This window comes from Lupinus angustifolius, chromosome LG12 (genome assembly GCF_001865875.1).
Source record: "Lupinus angustifolius cultivar Tanjil chromosome LG12, LupAngTanjil_v1.0, whole genome shotgun sequence".
In the NCBI taxonomy this organism is placed as follows: domain Eukaryota; kingdom Viridiplantae; phylum Streptophyta; class Magnoliopsida; order Fabales; family Fabaceae; genus Lupinus; species Lupinus angustifolius.
Genome location: NC_032020.1, coordinates 1,105,070 through 1,121,841, shown reverse-complemented (window position 1 = coordinate 1,121,841; position 16,772 = coordinate 1,105,070). Strand labels below are relative to the sequence as shown.

At 28.7% G+C, this 16,772-nt stretch overlaps 1 protein-coding gene across 1 annotated transcript; it reads right to left on the bottom strand.

Moving 5' to 3' along the window:
- Nucleotides 13,672-15,952, bottom strand: LOC109362553 (mavicyanin-like). The gene is made up of 2 exons (XM_019608409.1): nucleotides 15,705-15,952; nucleotides 13,672-14,184 (listed from the first exon to the last, which is right to left on the bottom strand). The coding sequence occupies exons 1-2, from the start codon at nucleotides 15,862-15,864 to the stop codon at nucleotides 13,772-13,774; spliced, it is 573 nt and encodes a 190-aa protein (XP_019463954.1). The 5' UTR covers nucleotides 15,865-15,952; the 3' UTR covers nucleotides 13,672-13,771.

The window sequence follows — 16,772 nt, the reverse complement described above, 5'->3', positions numbered from 1 at the left end:
TTCGGTTCGCATTCTCGTTCAGATGGACCGTATGGCGAGAATTCGGAGCTACCGATTCTTGATTTCCCAGGACGGGACATGGAGTAGTGATGGACATAGATATACCTACACATACCCTTGTGCCTTAGAGCTAGAGATGGTTTGCAATGGCTCTACGATACGCTACCCTTCACAACATACAGACTTGTAGGCTTCTTTCACCTTACCTGCTCGAAGATTTGCACCTACTGCGCCATCCATTCAGTCTGTGATTCCTCACGGACCCACTGATGTTGGACCATCTACGAGGAGACGGAGTAGAGACAATGTGCCTGATCCCCTACCAGGGAAGAAAGCTGCTATACGGACGTTGCCCGATCTTCTGGCAGAAGCGGGAGCGGGAAGAAAGTCACAAGGTTCGTCCAACAACCCGGAAGAGGAGGGAGAAGCCGAAGAGGAAGACTGTGTGGAGTTTGTTTGTATAGAGGACTCCATTGAGGTGGTGGACCTCTCTTCCGATTCTGAGACGGATGAGGATCTCAGCGAGTGTTCTAGTACACCTGCTAACCCCGGAGCTAGTCGCTAGTGGTCATTTCTATTTCTAGTTGCCCTTGAGGCTGGTACCTATAAGGATACTTTTAATGTTTTGAATAAACTAGACTATTGTATATATTTCAGTTTAGATTAGGATGTATTTTGCTTTGCTTTTGTATAAACGTTTCCAACCAATTTCAATAAAGGATCATTCCACGAATTATTGTTCTTTTTTTTTTTACATTTTAGGTTACTAAATGTGATGTCCCGAAAAGGAATTAAATGTAAATGGAGAGTTTTACATTACACAAAAAATAAATTTACCAATTTTGGGCAATATTGTTGGAGGAATTTTCGGGGCTTTATAATTAGAGTCCCAGCAAGAGACTTGTCAGCAATTTGGGAGCGCTCTTCCACAAGTTTTAGCATTTCTTTAGCACTTTCAGTTTTAGGAAGAGCTGACTTAATGTTGCCAACAATATATACTCATTCATATATACATTAGACTCAATCTGTTTGATTTGTTCCAATCTATTTACTATTTAACAAAAAAAACTCCTACACATACATGTGTCATCACCTAATTGATTTGACACATCATCTATCACATGTGTCATGACCTCATTTAATCTATGTTTTCCCTCCAAAAAATTATTGCCCACAAACCTCCTTCATATACATATGTCATCACCTCATTGAATTGCATCATCATCTATGACATGTGTCATGACCTCATTGAATCTATGTTTTTTCCTCCAAAAGTTACCTTATACACATACATGTGTTTATCACCTGAATTGTCACATCATCTATGATATGTGTCATGACCTCATTGAATCTATTTCCCTTTAAAAAAATTTCTCACAAAATGATTTAATACATTAATATTATTATTACAAATTATTATTATAATCTGAATATATAACGTGTGTAAATATTTTAAATATTAAACTTCCAATATTTTTTAACATGTTAACTATTAGCAATTCTACAATTTGAATACATAACGTGTTCAAAATATTTAATACTTATTATTATTACATATTATTATAATATGAATATATAACATGTGTAAATGCTTCAAACATTAAACTTCCAATATTGTTAACGTGTTAGCAATCAGTAATTTATTACACATTATTATTAAAATTTCAATATATAACGTGTTCAAAATATTAAATGCATATTATTATTATAATCTGAATATATAACGTGTGTAAATATTTTAAATATTAAACTTCCAATATTGTTAATGTGTTAACTATCTGTAATTTATTACACATTATTATTACAATTTGAATATATAACGTGATCAAAATAATGCTTATTATTATAATATGAATATATCACGTGTGTAAATGCTTCAAAGATTAAACTTCCAATATTGTTAACGTGTTGGCAATCAGTAATTTATTACACATTATTATTACAATTTTAATATATAATGTGTTCAAAATATTAAATGCATATTATTATTATAATTTGAATATATAACGTGTGTATATGCTTTAAATATTAAACTTCCAGTATTGTTAATGTGTTAATTATCTGTAATTTATTACACATTATTATTATAATTTGAATATATAACGTGATCCAAATATTAAATGCTTATTATTATTACATATTTTACATATTATTATAATGTGAATATACAACGTGTAAATACTTTAAATATTAAACTTCCAATGTCTATATGTCTGAATATTGCAACAATTAATTGAATATTGCAACGTTCAATGTCTATATGTATGAATGTTGTTTTATCAACTATAACATGTGTCATCATCTCCTGAAAAAATTTCTTCCAAAAAGTTTATACATATACATTCATTTTAATCATCATGCATTATTTATCTATCAAACACATTAGCTATCAATAAATTTTTCATTAATGATTTACATTAAATATTAACTCTAAATATTTTTCCCACTAATAACTTACATTACACATTTTAATCGTCATGCATTATTTGTCCATCAAACACATTAACGTTACATTTTCCAATTTTATAACAATTTGAATACACAAATTGCTAATAATGATAATAATTGCATTAAATAAAGTTAATGTGCTTAAAATATTAAACTTCCTAATAAATGATAATCTATTTACTATTTAACAAAATAAACTCTCACCACCTCATCAATTGCCACATGTCATCTTCTCCTTCACGCCACCTCATCAATTGTCACATGTCATCATCTCCTTCATTTTTCTCCTCATGAATGGTTTGATGGTAATCATGTGTAGCTTCTCACACTATATTTGTCATTTCTTGACAATTATTGCATTTAATAAATAATTATTGCATTTTTATGGATACACATCTTAAATTTCATTTTGAATTGTCATTGAGGTCTATGTCTCTCTCTTCTAACATTTTTTTTCTCTCTCAACAATCTTTTTCTCGAGATTCATTTCATTCGGTCTCTTCTTTATCGTCATTTTTCTTTCTCTTTCAATCATCCTCTTTAAAATGCATTTATTTATTTATTTGATGTTTAGTACATTTTCATTGATTTTTTGGTTTATTTTGTAGATCTGCTCTTATTTTATCAGTGATTTTTCGTATAATTTTTTATTGATTTCCTTATTTTATAGACATGTTCTCACTTATTTCATTATTTTGTAGAATAATTTCATTATTTTGTAGATATATTCTTCCAACAATTTTCTCCTTTAGCGTCTGATAAGCAAATGTATCTTCCTCAAAACCTATTACATTTATATGGCATGTACGCAATCTCTATTATATTATGGTGTGTATGCAATCTCCATTGTATTATACATACATTCACTTACAATATTACATTTATTTGTCTATTTGTTTTTGTTAATAATATATTTATCTCCTCATCTTATCTCATTATTATCATTCTCTCTTTTTATTTATAGTTTGCTTCTCCACTAAAACATCTCTGCAAGTTAATTTTCTCAGAAACACCTGGAGTGTATCCTTCTCTAAAATAAGGTAAAAATCATGTTTAGTTATTGGTACCTTTATTTTTTGCTTCATCATTAGTTATTCAATCACTTATGAGTGTTGTATTTTATTTTCTCTATTCGATGATTTTTATTATATATGTTGTTTAATACACTCATCTTGGCTCAATATTTGTGCTCTTGGAAATTTTACTTAAACCTCATTACCTTATTTAATTGTTTGCTTAGAAATTTGTATTGTTTGATCAACAACACAATATAATGTCTCCGTTATTTGTTTCTTGATTTTTAGCATTCATATATATGAAGAAGAATAATGTCTTCATTTTTATTTGATTTATATTTTTTTAATTTAGTTATGATTTCCAAATTTTAAGCAATCCTCATTATGAACATAAATTTGCAGAGTTATAACTAATAAATTTTGATTGTGATAATCAATTAATTTGATTTATATTTTGTTTAAATTATTTATGATTTCTAAATTTTGATTCTGTTTGAAGATCATAAATAATATAACATATGATTCAAAACTCATGAAGAAATAGAATAATTCGAATTTTTTATAAGTTAAATTTGTGAATCAGTTACAGTTATTATAAATTTACTTATGATTTTCGATTAATGCTAATAATATCCTCTTTGTTAACATTTTTTTGGTTGCCTAGATTTTTTATTTTGAGTCACCTTAAAATTAGGTAATAAATTTGACAAAGAATTATTCTCTTGGTCGTTGGTCAAGGAGGAAAACAGATTAGCATCTCCTAATTTAATGCTAATAAATTTTTATTTTGTGAGTCACCTTAAAATTAGGTATTTTTATCTTCCAAGTTTGAATTTTTTTAAGTTATAGAAATAAAATATAAATTTGCGAATCAGTTACCAACATAAATCAAAACATATTAGAAATAACAGTTATTACAAATTTACTTATGATTTCCAAATTTTAAGCAATACTCATTATGAACATAAATTTGCAGAATTATAACTAATAAATTTAGATTGTGATAATCAATTGATTTGATTTATATTTTGTTTAAATTATTTATGATTTCTAAATTTTAGGCAATGCTAATTATGTAGATAAATTTGTAGAATTATAATTAATAAATAGTTCAATAATAATTAATTTCATTTATATTTCATTTTGTTTGAATATCATAAATAATATGACATATGATTCAAAACTCATGAAGAAATAGAATAGTTTAAATTTTTTTGTAAGTTACAGAAACAGAATATAAATTTGTGAATCAGTTACAAAACAGAAAGAATCAATTACCAACATAAATTAAAACATATTAGAAATAACAGTTACTATAAATTATAATGTAATATAACGTAAATAATTCGTTATAAACATGCATTAATTATGATTTAGTTTCTACTTTAAAATTATGTATTAAAGTTGTTATGAAATTTTGAAAATTACTTTAAATACATAAATGAAATATGTTGTAATTACACATTTAAATAGATCTTAAAACGTTATCAGTTAATATCATTTAATCATTTTTAAAACATAAATAGTAGAAAACCAATCATATTACTAATAGAAAGAATAACAATATAGATACAGATATAATATATATGTTCTTAATCATGTAGTAAAAAAGTACCGCCCCGTGCATTCGCACGGGTAACTTGCTAGTTTCTATAATGAAATATATGTTCTTCATTGCTTATATTAGTAATACCACTTGGCTTATCTTCTCTAAGTGATAAATCCAAATCCATTACCCCAAGGTAAAATTGGATTTGTTCACTCCATTCAGAGAAGTTAAGTCCATTGAAAGTTGGAACATATGAGAATTGCAAAGGCAAAGCAACATATACTGCAATCAATATAATCAAACAAAAACATTAAGGTCTTGAGTTACATGCTAACATGCTAAATTAATTTAGACAACTTGATAATTGTATATTAATATTTACCTTTGGGTAATCCATCAATATACCATACTAGACATAATGATACTAAAAGAAATTCACATAATTTGGCAATAATGCGTGCATATATTAGAAATATTTACTATCTTTGAATATATATAAATATAACTAATGATATATTTACTCTACCAACATTCATGCTCATTTATTATAAGAACAAATAATCAACATTTGGGCGATTCTTAACTGTCTTATAATGATGAATTTCAATTTACTCATAAACAAATAATTCATAGTATCAAATTGATGAGTAAATAAATATGATCATACAATTTGAAATTAAATAAACATAAAGATTGACCACTTTGGTGATTAACAAATCTATCATACAATAATTCCAAACAAATGAAATATGATCATACAATTTGAAATTAAATAACATAAAGATTTGACCACTTTGATGATTAACAAATCTATCATACAATAATTCCAAACATCTAACAAGTCATACTATTGACGTACATATGACTCTCAAAATTGCACATAAATTATAAAGTTACATTCATATTCATGAAATAATTGCACCAAAAAAATTCAAATGAAATTATAACTCAATTATATATATATATATGGCTTTAGCCCGTTCATATCTGTGCAATATATATAATATGAATGTCTTGTAATTTTGTATGCAATATAATATATATATATATATATTAATACTGTTTATGTTACATATATATATAAAATATATTATATATTTGTTAACGTTATATATATATTATACATGTGTTAACCTTTTGTATTATATATCAGAAGGCTTAATACGTTATATACCTTGTTCATTAATAAATAAAACAGAGTACCAAATGTAGTAGAAACAACACTGAAATTAAACTTTCTTTCTAAAAGTACTATTCATGTTATATATATATAACATCTCTCAAGATAGAAAATTAGTGTTTCTATTAGTGTGTGCACTATCTTTAAATTTCTTTTAAACAATATCACATATATGTTTCAATAACAAAACATAATATAATTCAGTGATAGAAAGTCAGTTCTTTTGTTTGGTAAAGTTAGACAGTGTTGTTTTATTCTGCACACTCTATTTATTAATAGTATATAATTCTCTAAACATTTAATAGCATATTTTAAAACATCATTTAAGATCGAATCATCATTAATGAAAAACTATAAGTTTTATCATGTAAGTTTTACAATAGGTAAGTTTTATCATGTAAACATGTGTAAATGAATCTTAACTAAATCATAGTTTTCACATCATAAGAATAATTACCTCTATTCATGACGACACGATCCTCCTTTCTGATGTTGTATGTTGTTCATTGTCAATAGAGAAACTCTTCTACATATTTCCCTTTCTTTATATGCTCTTCCTTATTGATGGTTAATAGAACAACGTTTCTGGGCAGAGATATAGACAATGTTTAAAGTCTTTTTCTGATAAGTATAGTGCTTCCGTCAAGTACTATATATAGACTTCTTTTTTCCAAGAGTCTTACCATTTCATTCACAACTCTCCAGTTCAAAAGTTATACTATTCAAAACAAAATAGTATATTCCTTCATGTCACAATATGCATTCTTACATAAAAATCATGGAAATAGTAGATAAGTATGGAAAGTTATAACTAAGGTCTGCTTGCTTTGTCCTTACATTTAGTAAGTTATAAACTAAGGGTAAGTCACCTATTGAATCTATCATATGGATTTTTTTGTCATACTTTAAACAATGTTCAATTTTATAAGGAAGCTATTTTTATGTTTACTTTCTGGCATTCATAAAAAATTGTGCAAAGTTTATTGGAAGATATAGTTCCAGAGTTAATTTGGATATTTAATAGTTGGCAATTGCAATTGAAACATGAATTTATAGATATCATTAAGTGGAATGTAAGTTTTGCTTTTATTTAAATATATTGAAGTATTCATATAGGCACCTGGTTTAGCATAGGTAGGATTAAAAATTGAGAAGGGAGAGAACATTGATTGGACAATCCAAAATTCAAATACATTCATTGAAATAATCTATAATCGAGTGAAGAAGAAATTATTGCAGAGACCATCATTTAAAACACTGGTTTGGAAAGATATAAACAATGAATTGGTGAAGGTTACTAGTGAAAATTATGGTGTAAATAGACTTAAGGGAAAGTTTAACCGCCTACACCAACAACTTCGTGAGTTTTCAACACTACTAGCTCGTACAAGAGGTATATTCGATTGTGAAGCTAATAAAGTGAATGCTCCAAAAGAAGTATGGAAAGAAATGTATACAGTATGGAAACTTTTATTTCAAATATTAAATAGTATCATTATTTAGGAATGTCAACAGGGCGGATCGAGACTGGGCATGTACCTACACAAACCCAAACCAGAATTTAAAATCCGAACCCGAAATTTAAAATTTGAACTCAACCCAGAACTAAACGGGTTAAAAACAATACTACAATCCTCAACCCAATCGGATTTCGGGTAACCCGAACCCGACTCAAAACCTAAAACTATTTTATATATATACGCGTTGTGCCAAGTGATGATAATTGAGTTAAAACTCAAATATAAAATATTAGGCATCTCCATAATTGAGTTACAGGTTTATAGATATATATACAGGGAGTGACTCACATGAGAACAATGTGCTATTGTGAGAAACGAGAACAATTAATATGTATCATTAGATCTTATTTGAACGGTTATGATTAAAAAATATTTGCACATGACTATCATGTGACCAATAACTAACTTTTTAATCCTAATCATTCATGATTTATTGTAAGACCTAGATTTATCGTTCTCATGGTTTTTATATGAGAACTATTCTCACTTTGAGTAATCCCTTACATATATATATATATAATTGTGTAATTTTAAATATATCATTCGAGTTTGGGACAGGTTCAGGTAGGTATTACTTATACCAAACCCGAAAATTAAAACTGGACAAAACCCGAACCCAATCACAACGGGTTTTCCTCGTTAAATTCGGGTTAGGTTCGGACACGTATCGACGGGTTCGGTTTTTATTGTCATTCCTATCATTATTATTATGATGTTTTCTTAATTTTCTTATTTAAATAGTATTAAAGTTTTTCAATTATACATTTTAGAAAGGAAGATTCTACAAACAGTTGAGAGACACGAATTTGAATATGACTATGATGTTGTTGGTGAGATATTCAATTCTAGCACTGCAATTGTGAAATTAAATCAAACCTTTACTATAGAGCCACCAACCTCAAATGAAGAGAAAGAAATATCGGAAGACTTTCTTTCAAAAGGTGTGTATATTGATTGTGATACTATTGATGGAGATGACTTACAAGAAATTGACACAAAAAAAGTAATTGGATCTTCAAGGGAGCCTCGACACAAAGAGTCAAAGTCTAAAATAAACAAATTAGAAGCAACATTTTCCAAATGGGCTGATACAATAAGTATATGGGCAGAAATATCAAGATTCAAGGGTGATGAACAATATAAAGCATCAACCACTAAAGATGATAGCCCAACTTCTGATCCTTACTCTATAGAAAAAATGTATGAAATTTATTGACTCCATAGATGATGTTCCTAGTGAAATTCACAATGTCGCATTGGTGAAGTTTGCAGAAATATTATGGAGAAGCATGTTTGATATTATGTTGCCTTTAAGGAGGAAGGAATGACTAACATCTTTAGAGTAGTATTTATGCATTTTACTTAATTGGTGACTTTATCTTTCATTTTAACCATATTATTTTATTACTTATATTTGTAGCATTAGATTGTTATTGACTTAAATGTTATTGGTTAGATATTCAATTCATTAGATGGTAATGATATGGATTTTATAGTAATAATTTATTATGATGCTAAAATGATCATTGTTGCAGTAAAATTGGCATACCCTTCACTATTGTTTGAAGTGTCAATAGTATAATATGTCAGTTTGCACTTTGCAATGTATATATTGTTTGAATGTTATTTCTGATGAATTGAACATATAGCATTACTTGTCAACTATTTCAATGTTATTCCATGTTTTCATTTATTTTAAATGTTTTATATTTTTACACTAGTAATATAAATTTAACTATTTATCTTAGTAGATAATTATATCAATTAGTTCTAGTACGGAATCAAGTGACTTGAATGATGATATTGAAGATTTAATTATATTTTAATTTATTATGGAATATGAAAAAAGTTTCATTAATAAGACATCATGCAAGACTTCTTTATTGACTGGCAATATGTATACTCTTGAAGTTATGGTCAGCTATACTCTTGAAGTTATGATCAGCCATGAAGCTAGATGTTATGAGAATTTTAGAATGGGAAAAAATGTATTTTTGAATTTTTGTGATACTTTAAAGGATGCTAAAAATTGAAGTGATGGCAAAAACAGTATGTGTAGAAGAATGAGTTGCAATGCTCTTAATCATCGTATGTCATAATATGTGTCATTGAGTCATTGTGGAATGCTTTCAACATTCTCTACAGATAGTAAGTAAATGCTTTAAAAGAATTTTAAGAGCATTTTGCAAGTTGGATAGAACAATCATCATACCAATTAAGAAATCAAACTGCAACGCATCCATGCAAACATAAGATGAACCCATAAGTATTTTCCAGATTTCAAGGTAAATTCCTATACTTCAAATAATTAATATATTTGTATTTATTTTTTTTGCTAAATTATTATTCATGTTTTTCAACTTAGAAATGCATTGGTGCAATTGATGGCACACATGCATCTACTTGGACTAATGTATCAAAAAACAAATAGCATTTTGTGGAAGAAAAGTTTTGATAACACAAAATATATTAGCTGTATGTAAAGGTCTATAATTACCTCTATAAATGCTTTGTCGGTATTGTTTGAGCCATGTAATCTACTTGTTTTGACAATAGCTAGCTCCTCTAGAATATGACTTATATGTACATATGACAAAACGGATAATGTTTGTGGGTTTGTCTGTATAGCCGCAATTTTTTATATATAGGGTATGCAAAATTTGCTCAATTACCTATTTTGCCCGGTCTGTTTTCCGACCAAGACCGCAAACATTTCTATTGGGCAATGCGAGCGACCCGTAGGCACAACGTAAGGAAAAAAGAAGAAAAATTCAAATAAATTATCATTTAGTATCTCAAAAAATAATGATGTAATATGATTTGGTCAACTTCGTATAAAATATAAAAAAAAATTATAAATTTTGTTCTCTTCAACTACTTTATTAATTTCATTTTATTTTTTACATTATTTTTTATTTTTAAATTATTCATCAATGCTCACGAGCCGCCATCATGTCCATCACCGTTACAAGTTGGGCAGGACGTGCCACTTTGTTCATTAAGACAATCCAGACATATTTATAATCACTTAAATTTTTGTGGACATCTACGGGCACGAGAAGAATAGGAAGGGTGGCCCATTTTGTCATCTCTATGTATATTTTATATAAGAAATATCACAATATTTTTCAAATATAAAAGTAGAAATTGTTGGTTTTAGTGGACTATAGAAATGATAGTTGGACATAGGAGGAGATTGTCTTAATTGAAGACAAATATATTTGATTGAACAATATTTGGAGGAGTACTTTAGTGGGTTGAAGGACCTAGATTTTCATATATAGTAAAGCACTCTTCACTACCACACACTGTATTACATCTCGTAGTGCCTTATTTATAGACTTCTTGAGGTATTAACATTTCTGTACATTCTTCTTAAAACTACTATATAATACTACATTTATCATAATTATCTAGAAAACTCTAGTTACATGCTACAAATTATTTTTGCTTTCTACATGCTTGTAGAATTCTCTTGAAAATTATAGCACATTTTCACACTCCTCCTTGACATAATTTTATAAACTCTATTAATATTCTTTGAAAGATGTTCTTGTCCCCTCCTCCTTTGATATCCAAATGACATTTTTGAACTCCAAATTAAAACTTCTACAATATTTATATTTAAAATTATGAGTCTCCTTGTGTGCCTTGTTAGAGGACTTCTGACAGAGACTCATATTAGCTCTTGAGTTGTGTGCTAGTATCCTTATCAGTCTTTTTAGAGACTTCTAACACGAACTCCATATTGTACCTCAAATCTTCTTTTTCGGGCTTGTACTCAAGAAGAGCCTTAAAGGCCACATGTCTTCCATGTGTAGTTATTGCATGGGCTTGTGCTCCTTATCTAAGCTTGAGTCTGAGATCCCACATAACACTTAGACAAATATAAATGATAGTTGGGTTGAGTTTGTTATGACTCTAGAAAAGTTTAGAAATAGTTTAGTATATGAAGAAGGTTTGTTTGGAGTAATAAGATTTGTTATTAGATCATATTTTTGGAATAGTAGTTGAGTGACTACGCCCAGTATATGACCGAACGTAACTGTTGTTATCAAAGCTTGCAACAATTCTAAATAGCACGAAATAATATTTACTGGCTGAGTCATGACCAGGTCGCTCTCTTTAAGACGTTTTGTGGCACTGCTCAAAATGTGTAAGCAGACTATTAATCACGCTGTCTCCAGGATAAAACAGTCCAACTCTCTGTTATTAAATTCTTAGTGCATTGTAAGAACTGATCTCGAATATACCCACCATAATATAGATATTAATGTCAATTCTCGAATTTCCCGCAATATGACTACATGTGTCAATTCTTTTTCCACAATACTAACTACCGGTGTCAGTTCTCAAAATTTCCACAATTTGGCTGCTTGTGTCAATTCTTAGTGTCACAGGAAGAAAGAGGAAGAAGTTTGTCGGAAATGCGTCGCCAAAAAATATGAGGGAGAAAGAAAAAGTTGAATGAAAACACATTCAACTTGGGGTAAAAAAATATGAAGGGATGAGGGTTCTATTTATAACATGAGATTTTTTTCCAAGTTCATCATCTCTCTATGTGGGACTTCAGAGTTGTTTTTTCAAAACTCTTCTATGTGGGACTTGAGAGTTTTTTAGATTTCACACCCAAAAGTTCCCCCTAATAGCTAGGGGTGTTCAAATCCATACTGATTCAACAATAAAACCGAAAACCGATCCAAAATAGACCGAAATCGCAAAAACGGAATGCATTTGGATCGTGTTGAACTTATTTTTTCAAGACCGATTGGTCTGGTCCGGATTTTGGTTTCACATCTTGGATCCAGACCGATCCAGACCAGAGTTTAAGTGTGTAATACTTTTAAGTGTCTTCCAAACTTAATTTTAAGTCTCAACTCCAAAATTGTACCTATATTTTATTTGTTATATTCTATAACAACACTTATATATATGTTGCTATGTTTTAAATCATATTGATTATACTTAATACACTTTTTTAGAACTTAAATCAATCCCACATCCAAATAAAGAGGATTCAAGTGTTATTCTAACTCGGTGCTTTATTATCAATTTTATTGTTGTGAAAGTATTATTGTTATTAATCATCGGTGGAACTAACTGTTAAAATTACGTTATTGGTGCTCATATTATTGTTATTGATATTTTATTGTTTTGTTGTCTTGTTATTATTGATATCTTGTTGTTGTTGTTACTATTTTTTACTTTTATTATTATTGTCTTATTGTTTATTACTATTTTATGATGTTGTTTACTTATACTATTGTTGCACACATTTTAATGTTGTTCCAATGTTGTTGAACATTATTTTTATTGTTGTTTTATGCTTAATATTCAGTCATTTTTATGAGTTTTGAATATAAGTGCAATTTTAATATTTTATAGAAAAAAATTAGATCCAAACCGAAACCGCATATTATATTTGAATCGGATTGGATCGGACATCTTAATATAAACAGATCAGACTGATCCAAACCGCATGTTAATTACATGTTTGGATCAGATCATTTTTTGCCTAAAAACTGATCCAAATAGACCACGAACACCCCTACTAATAGCTTCCAACAAATTAAGTTCTAACAATTCTGATATCACTTGTTGGGTTTAGTGGATGATAGAAATGATAATTGGACATAGATTGATCAATAGTTTGAGGAGTACTTTAATAGGTTGAACGGCCTAAATTTTCATATATAAAGAACACCCTTAACTATCTCACACTACATTACATCTCATATTGCCTTATTTATAGGCTTCTTGAGGTATTAACATTTTTCTACATGTTTTTTTAAACTTTTATATAATACTACATTATCATAATTATCTAGAAAATTCTAGTTACATACTACAAGTTATTTTTTCTTTCTACATGCTTGTAGAATTCTCTAGAAAAATTATGGCACATTTTGACAGAAATATTTTCTTTATTCAATAGTCATGATATATATGGAGATAAAATATACATCTCAGATTAAATAAAATTCACACAAACTCAACATAAACAAGAAGAAAAAAAACATAGTTTAAAGTAATCTTAATTAATAGCACTGTCTCTTCCCTAGCCCATGAAACTAAAAACAATAGCTGCTACAAACAAAGACCCAATCAAATGACTAACCCCACTAGAAACCCTAACTGCACCATTTGCCTTTGTTGATGGTGTTGCTGGTGGAGGAGTACCTGACTCAGATGGTGTTGATGGGGTTGGAGTGGTGCCACTACTTGGTGTTGTTGGTGGAGAACCACCACTTGGGGTGGTGGTGGAAGTAGCTGCAACAACATTGAGTTGAAGTTTCATGCCACCAGCACAGTGTCCTGTTGTAGGGCATATGAAGTAAAGTGTGCCTGATGTAGTCAATGGAACTTTGGAGTTTCCATCATTGTAGTTTTTTATGGAATTGCTTGCACTGCAACTTTTGTAGCTACTTGCATCAACTTGATCCACTTGGTGGGTTGAATCATAATTGAATACTACATGGTTTTTCAAAGATAGATTGGTTTTAGCTTCATAATTTCATAATATCTTCAAGCTAAATTACTCACATTTTTCCACAATTATGATAAACACAACCACAATATAAAACATTCACTTGTAGGTTAGTTTTGTATGGTGAAAAAGTATAATTTTATAAATAAAATAAAAAAGTACACGAGATTCCTTTTTAGTAAGGTTTGAAAAGGGTAGATATATAAAATCTTATCTGGCAAGTAAAGTCCATTTTTTAAATTTGAACTAAGCAACAACCTTATCAATTAGTGAGGTCCATTCATAAATTTTCAAGTCCATCTTCACTCATGTTAAAGCAGTGTTGTTAATACTGTTTCATACCGACTAGTGAACTGGTCTCAATACCAGTACGAGTACAATAATTATATTGGTCAATCATATCGGCTAAAACCAGTCAAAATTGGTCATATCGGTCTATTTTAAATTGAACCGTACTGGTTATACCGACCGGTTTTTATTTAAAATTAATTTTTAAATGAAAATAAAAAAATTATTGTTTTTTATTGATTTTATATGTATATCTAATTTTGTTAGTATGTAGTTTAATTAGTGAATCACTGGTTGAACTGCTATACCACTATACCACTATACCAGTACTTTAACTGTTGGGGTGATCGTTACCAAACAAACCATAAAGGGTAACAATGTATGAAAAATTGTGGTGTATTTGTATTATAAAAGTATTATTATGTATAGAACAGAATTTAACATCAGTGCTATATATATCATTTTATATTGTTATAGATTTTATTATTATTTGTTCTCTCTCCTCCAATCATTTCACTATTTAAAGTAAACACCTCATTTGTAGGGTCAACTATGATAATGTTATGCACTCCTAATGTTAAAGAAACAAGTTTCCCTTATCACAAAAGGAAATGAGATAATTGATTTGTGATTTACTTGCACAAGAAAATAATAGGAAAGAAAAAACTCTAAGGTGATCATTTTATAACTAAAATAGAGAAAAAGATGTATACATTAAAGTATAACAGTTTTATATATAATTATTGTATCATTTATCATTCATTTGTAATCATCTTAAATAAAAACAACTCAAATAAATGGTAGAAGATACACTTACTATAGCTGAATATAAATCTTTACACATTATATATATATATATATTAGAAGAGATCTGTTTGCAACAAATTTAAGTTATATTAATTACACTTAATCTCAGTAATTCATTTTCTTAAATCCAACGGACTAAATGGGTGAGTGAAATAAATGATGAAACAGAAAAATAGAAAACTTAAATAAATTTTCAGTTTCACTCATTTGGTCTGTGGGATTTAAGAAAATAAATCGCTGAGATTGAGTATAATTATTGTAACTTAAATTGGGTATAAACGATCTCTCCTATATATATATACCTTAACATGATTAAACATAGGACTTCAAATTTAAACCTTAATGTGCTTCTTCATGTGTTCATGTTCAAAATGCTTATACTTATGAGAGTTAAGGACATAAAACTTACCCAAATTATCACCAACTGTGAAGGTTTCTCCAGAAGCCCATGTACTGTAATCATTGCCTAGAGCCCATCCACCACTACCACCAACAATATGGTCAACTCCAAACACAGTTTCAGAAGCCAAAAACATAACCAACAAAGAAACTACCAATGTTCTAGCCATGTCTATAGCCTCTAATGTTCAAGGGTTCAAATTGTATTTATAAGAATGGTTAGAATAAAATGAAAAAGTTTACAAGAAATTAAGGTTGCAAGGTAGGAATGGAATGTTGTGGTGATGATAAAATGTGATGGAAGGAAGATTATATATATACACATAATATATACCAACTCTCTTATTCATTAAATATTCCACTCGAATCTTCTCTGAGTATTGAAGAATCTTTCAGTACTGGAATGTGAAACTCGGATTAACTTGATAACTTATATATTTTTAATTTAAAATTGTTACTGTTAAACTTTTTGTAAAACCATATATCATAATATATTCCGATATTGGACTGTCCATTAACGAAGAGGATTCATTTTAATGCATTGATGTTACCAACTTCTCCATTTGGATAAAATAGTGAGTAGTTATTGAAATAGTCATCCACTATGGCCTGCCCCTACCTAATGCATAAACCTTTTCCAATGAATTCTGACTTTGGAATTTGGAAAGCTAACTCACATTTCACAATTTGACAGGTGGAACTGGCTGCTAGTTCATTGAATTATATTAAATAATGTGGTCACAAACTTACATGAATAAAATATTTTCTGGTATAAGAAAATAAGTTATATTTTTCTGCAATGAATTATAACATGTGTCATGTTCATTATTTTGTATAAAAATATTTTTGAAACTAAACAAAATAATACACATATCATATTTTTATTGGCTAAACGAGATAAATTATCTCCTGATACGAAGAAATATATTATTATTATTATTATTATTATTATTATTATTATTATTATGTACAAAAGTTTAGGATAGTGGGTTAATCTTAACATTTAATTCATTATATATTAAACCAATATTTTGCTTGATAATATTTCTTAATATTATGTTTAATTCATCCTCGTTAA

Coding starts and splice junctions, on each gene's coding strand:
- LOC109362553 (XM_019608409.1), bottom strand. CDS start 15,864: ATGGCTAGAACATTGGTAGTTTCTTTGTTGGTTATGTTTTTGGCTTCT. Junction 14,185..15,704: donor CACAGTTGGTGATAATTTGG/GTAAGTTTTATG, acceptor AAAACCATGTAG/TATTCAATTATGATTCAACC.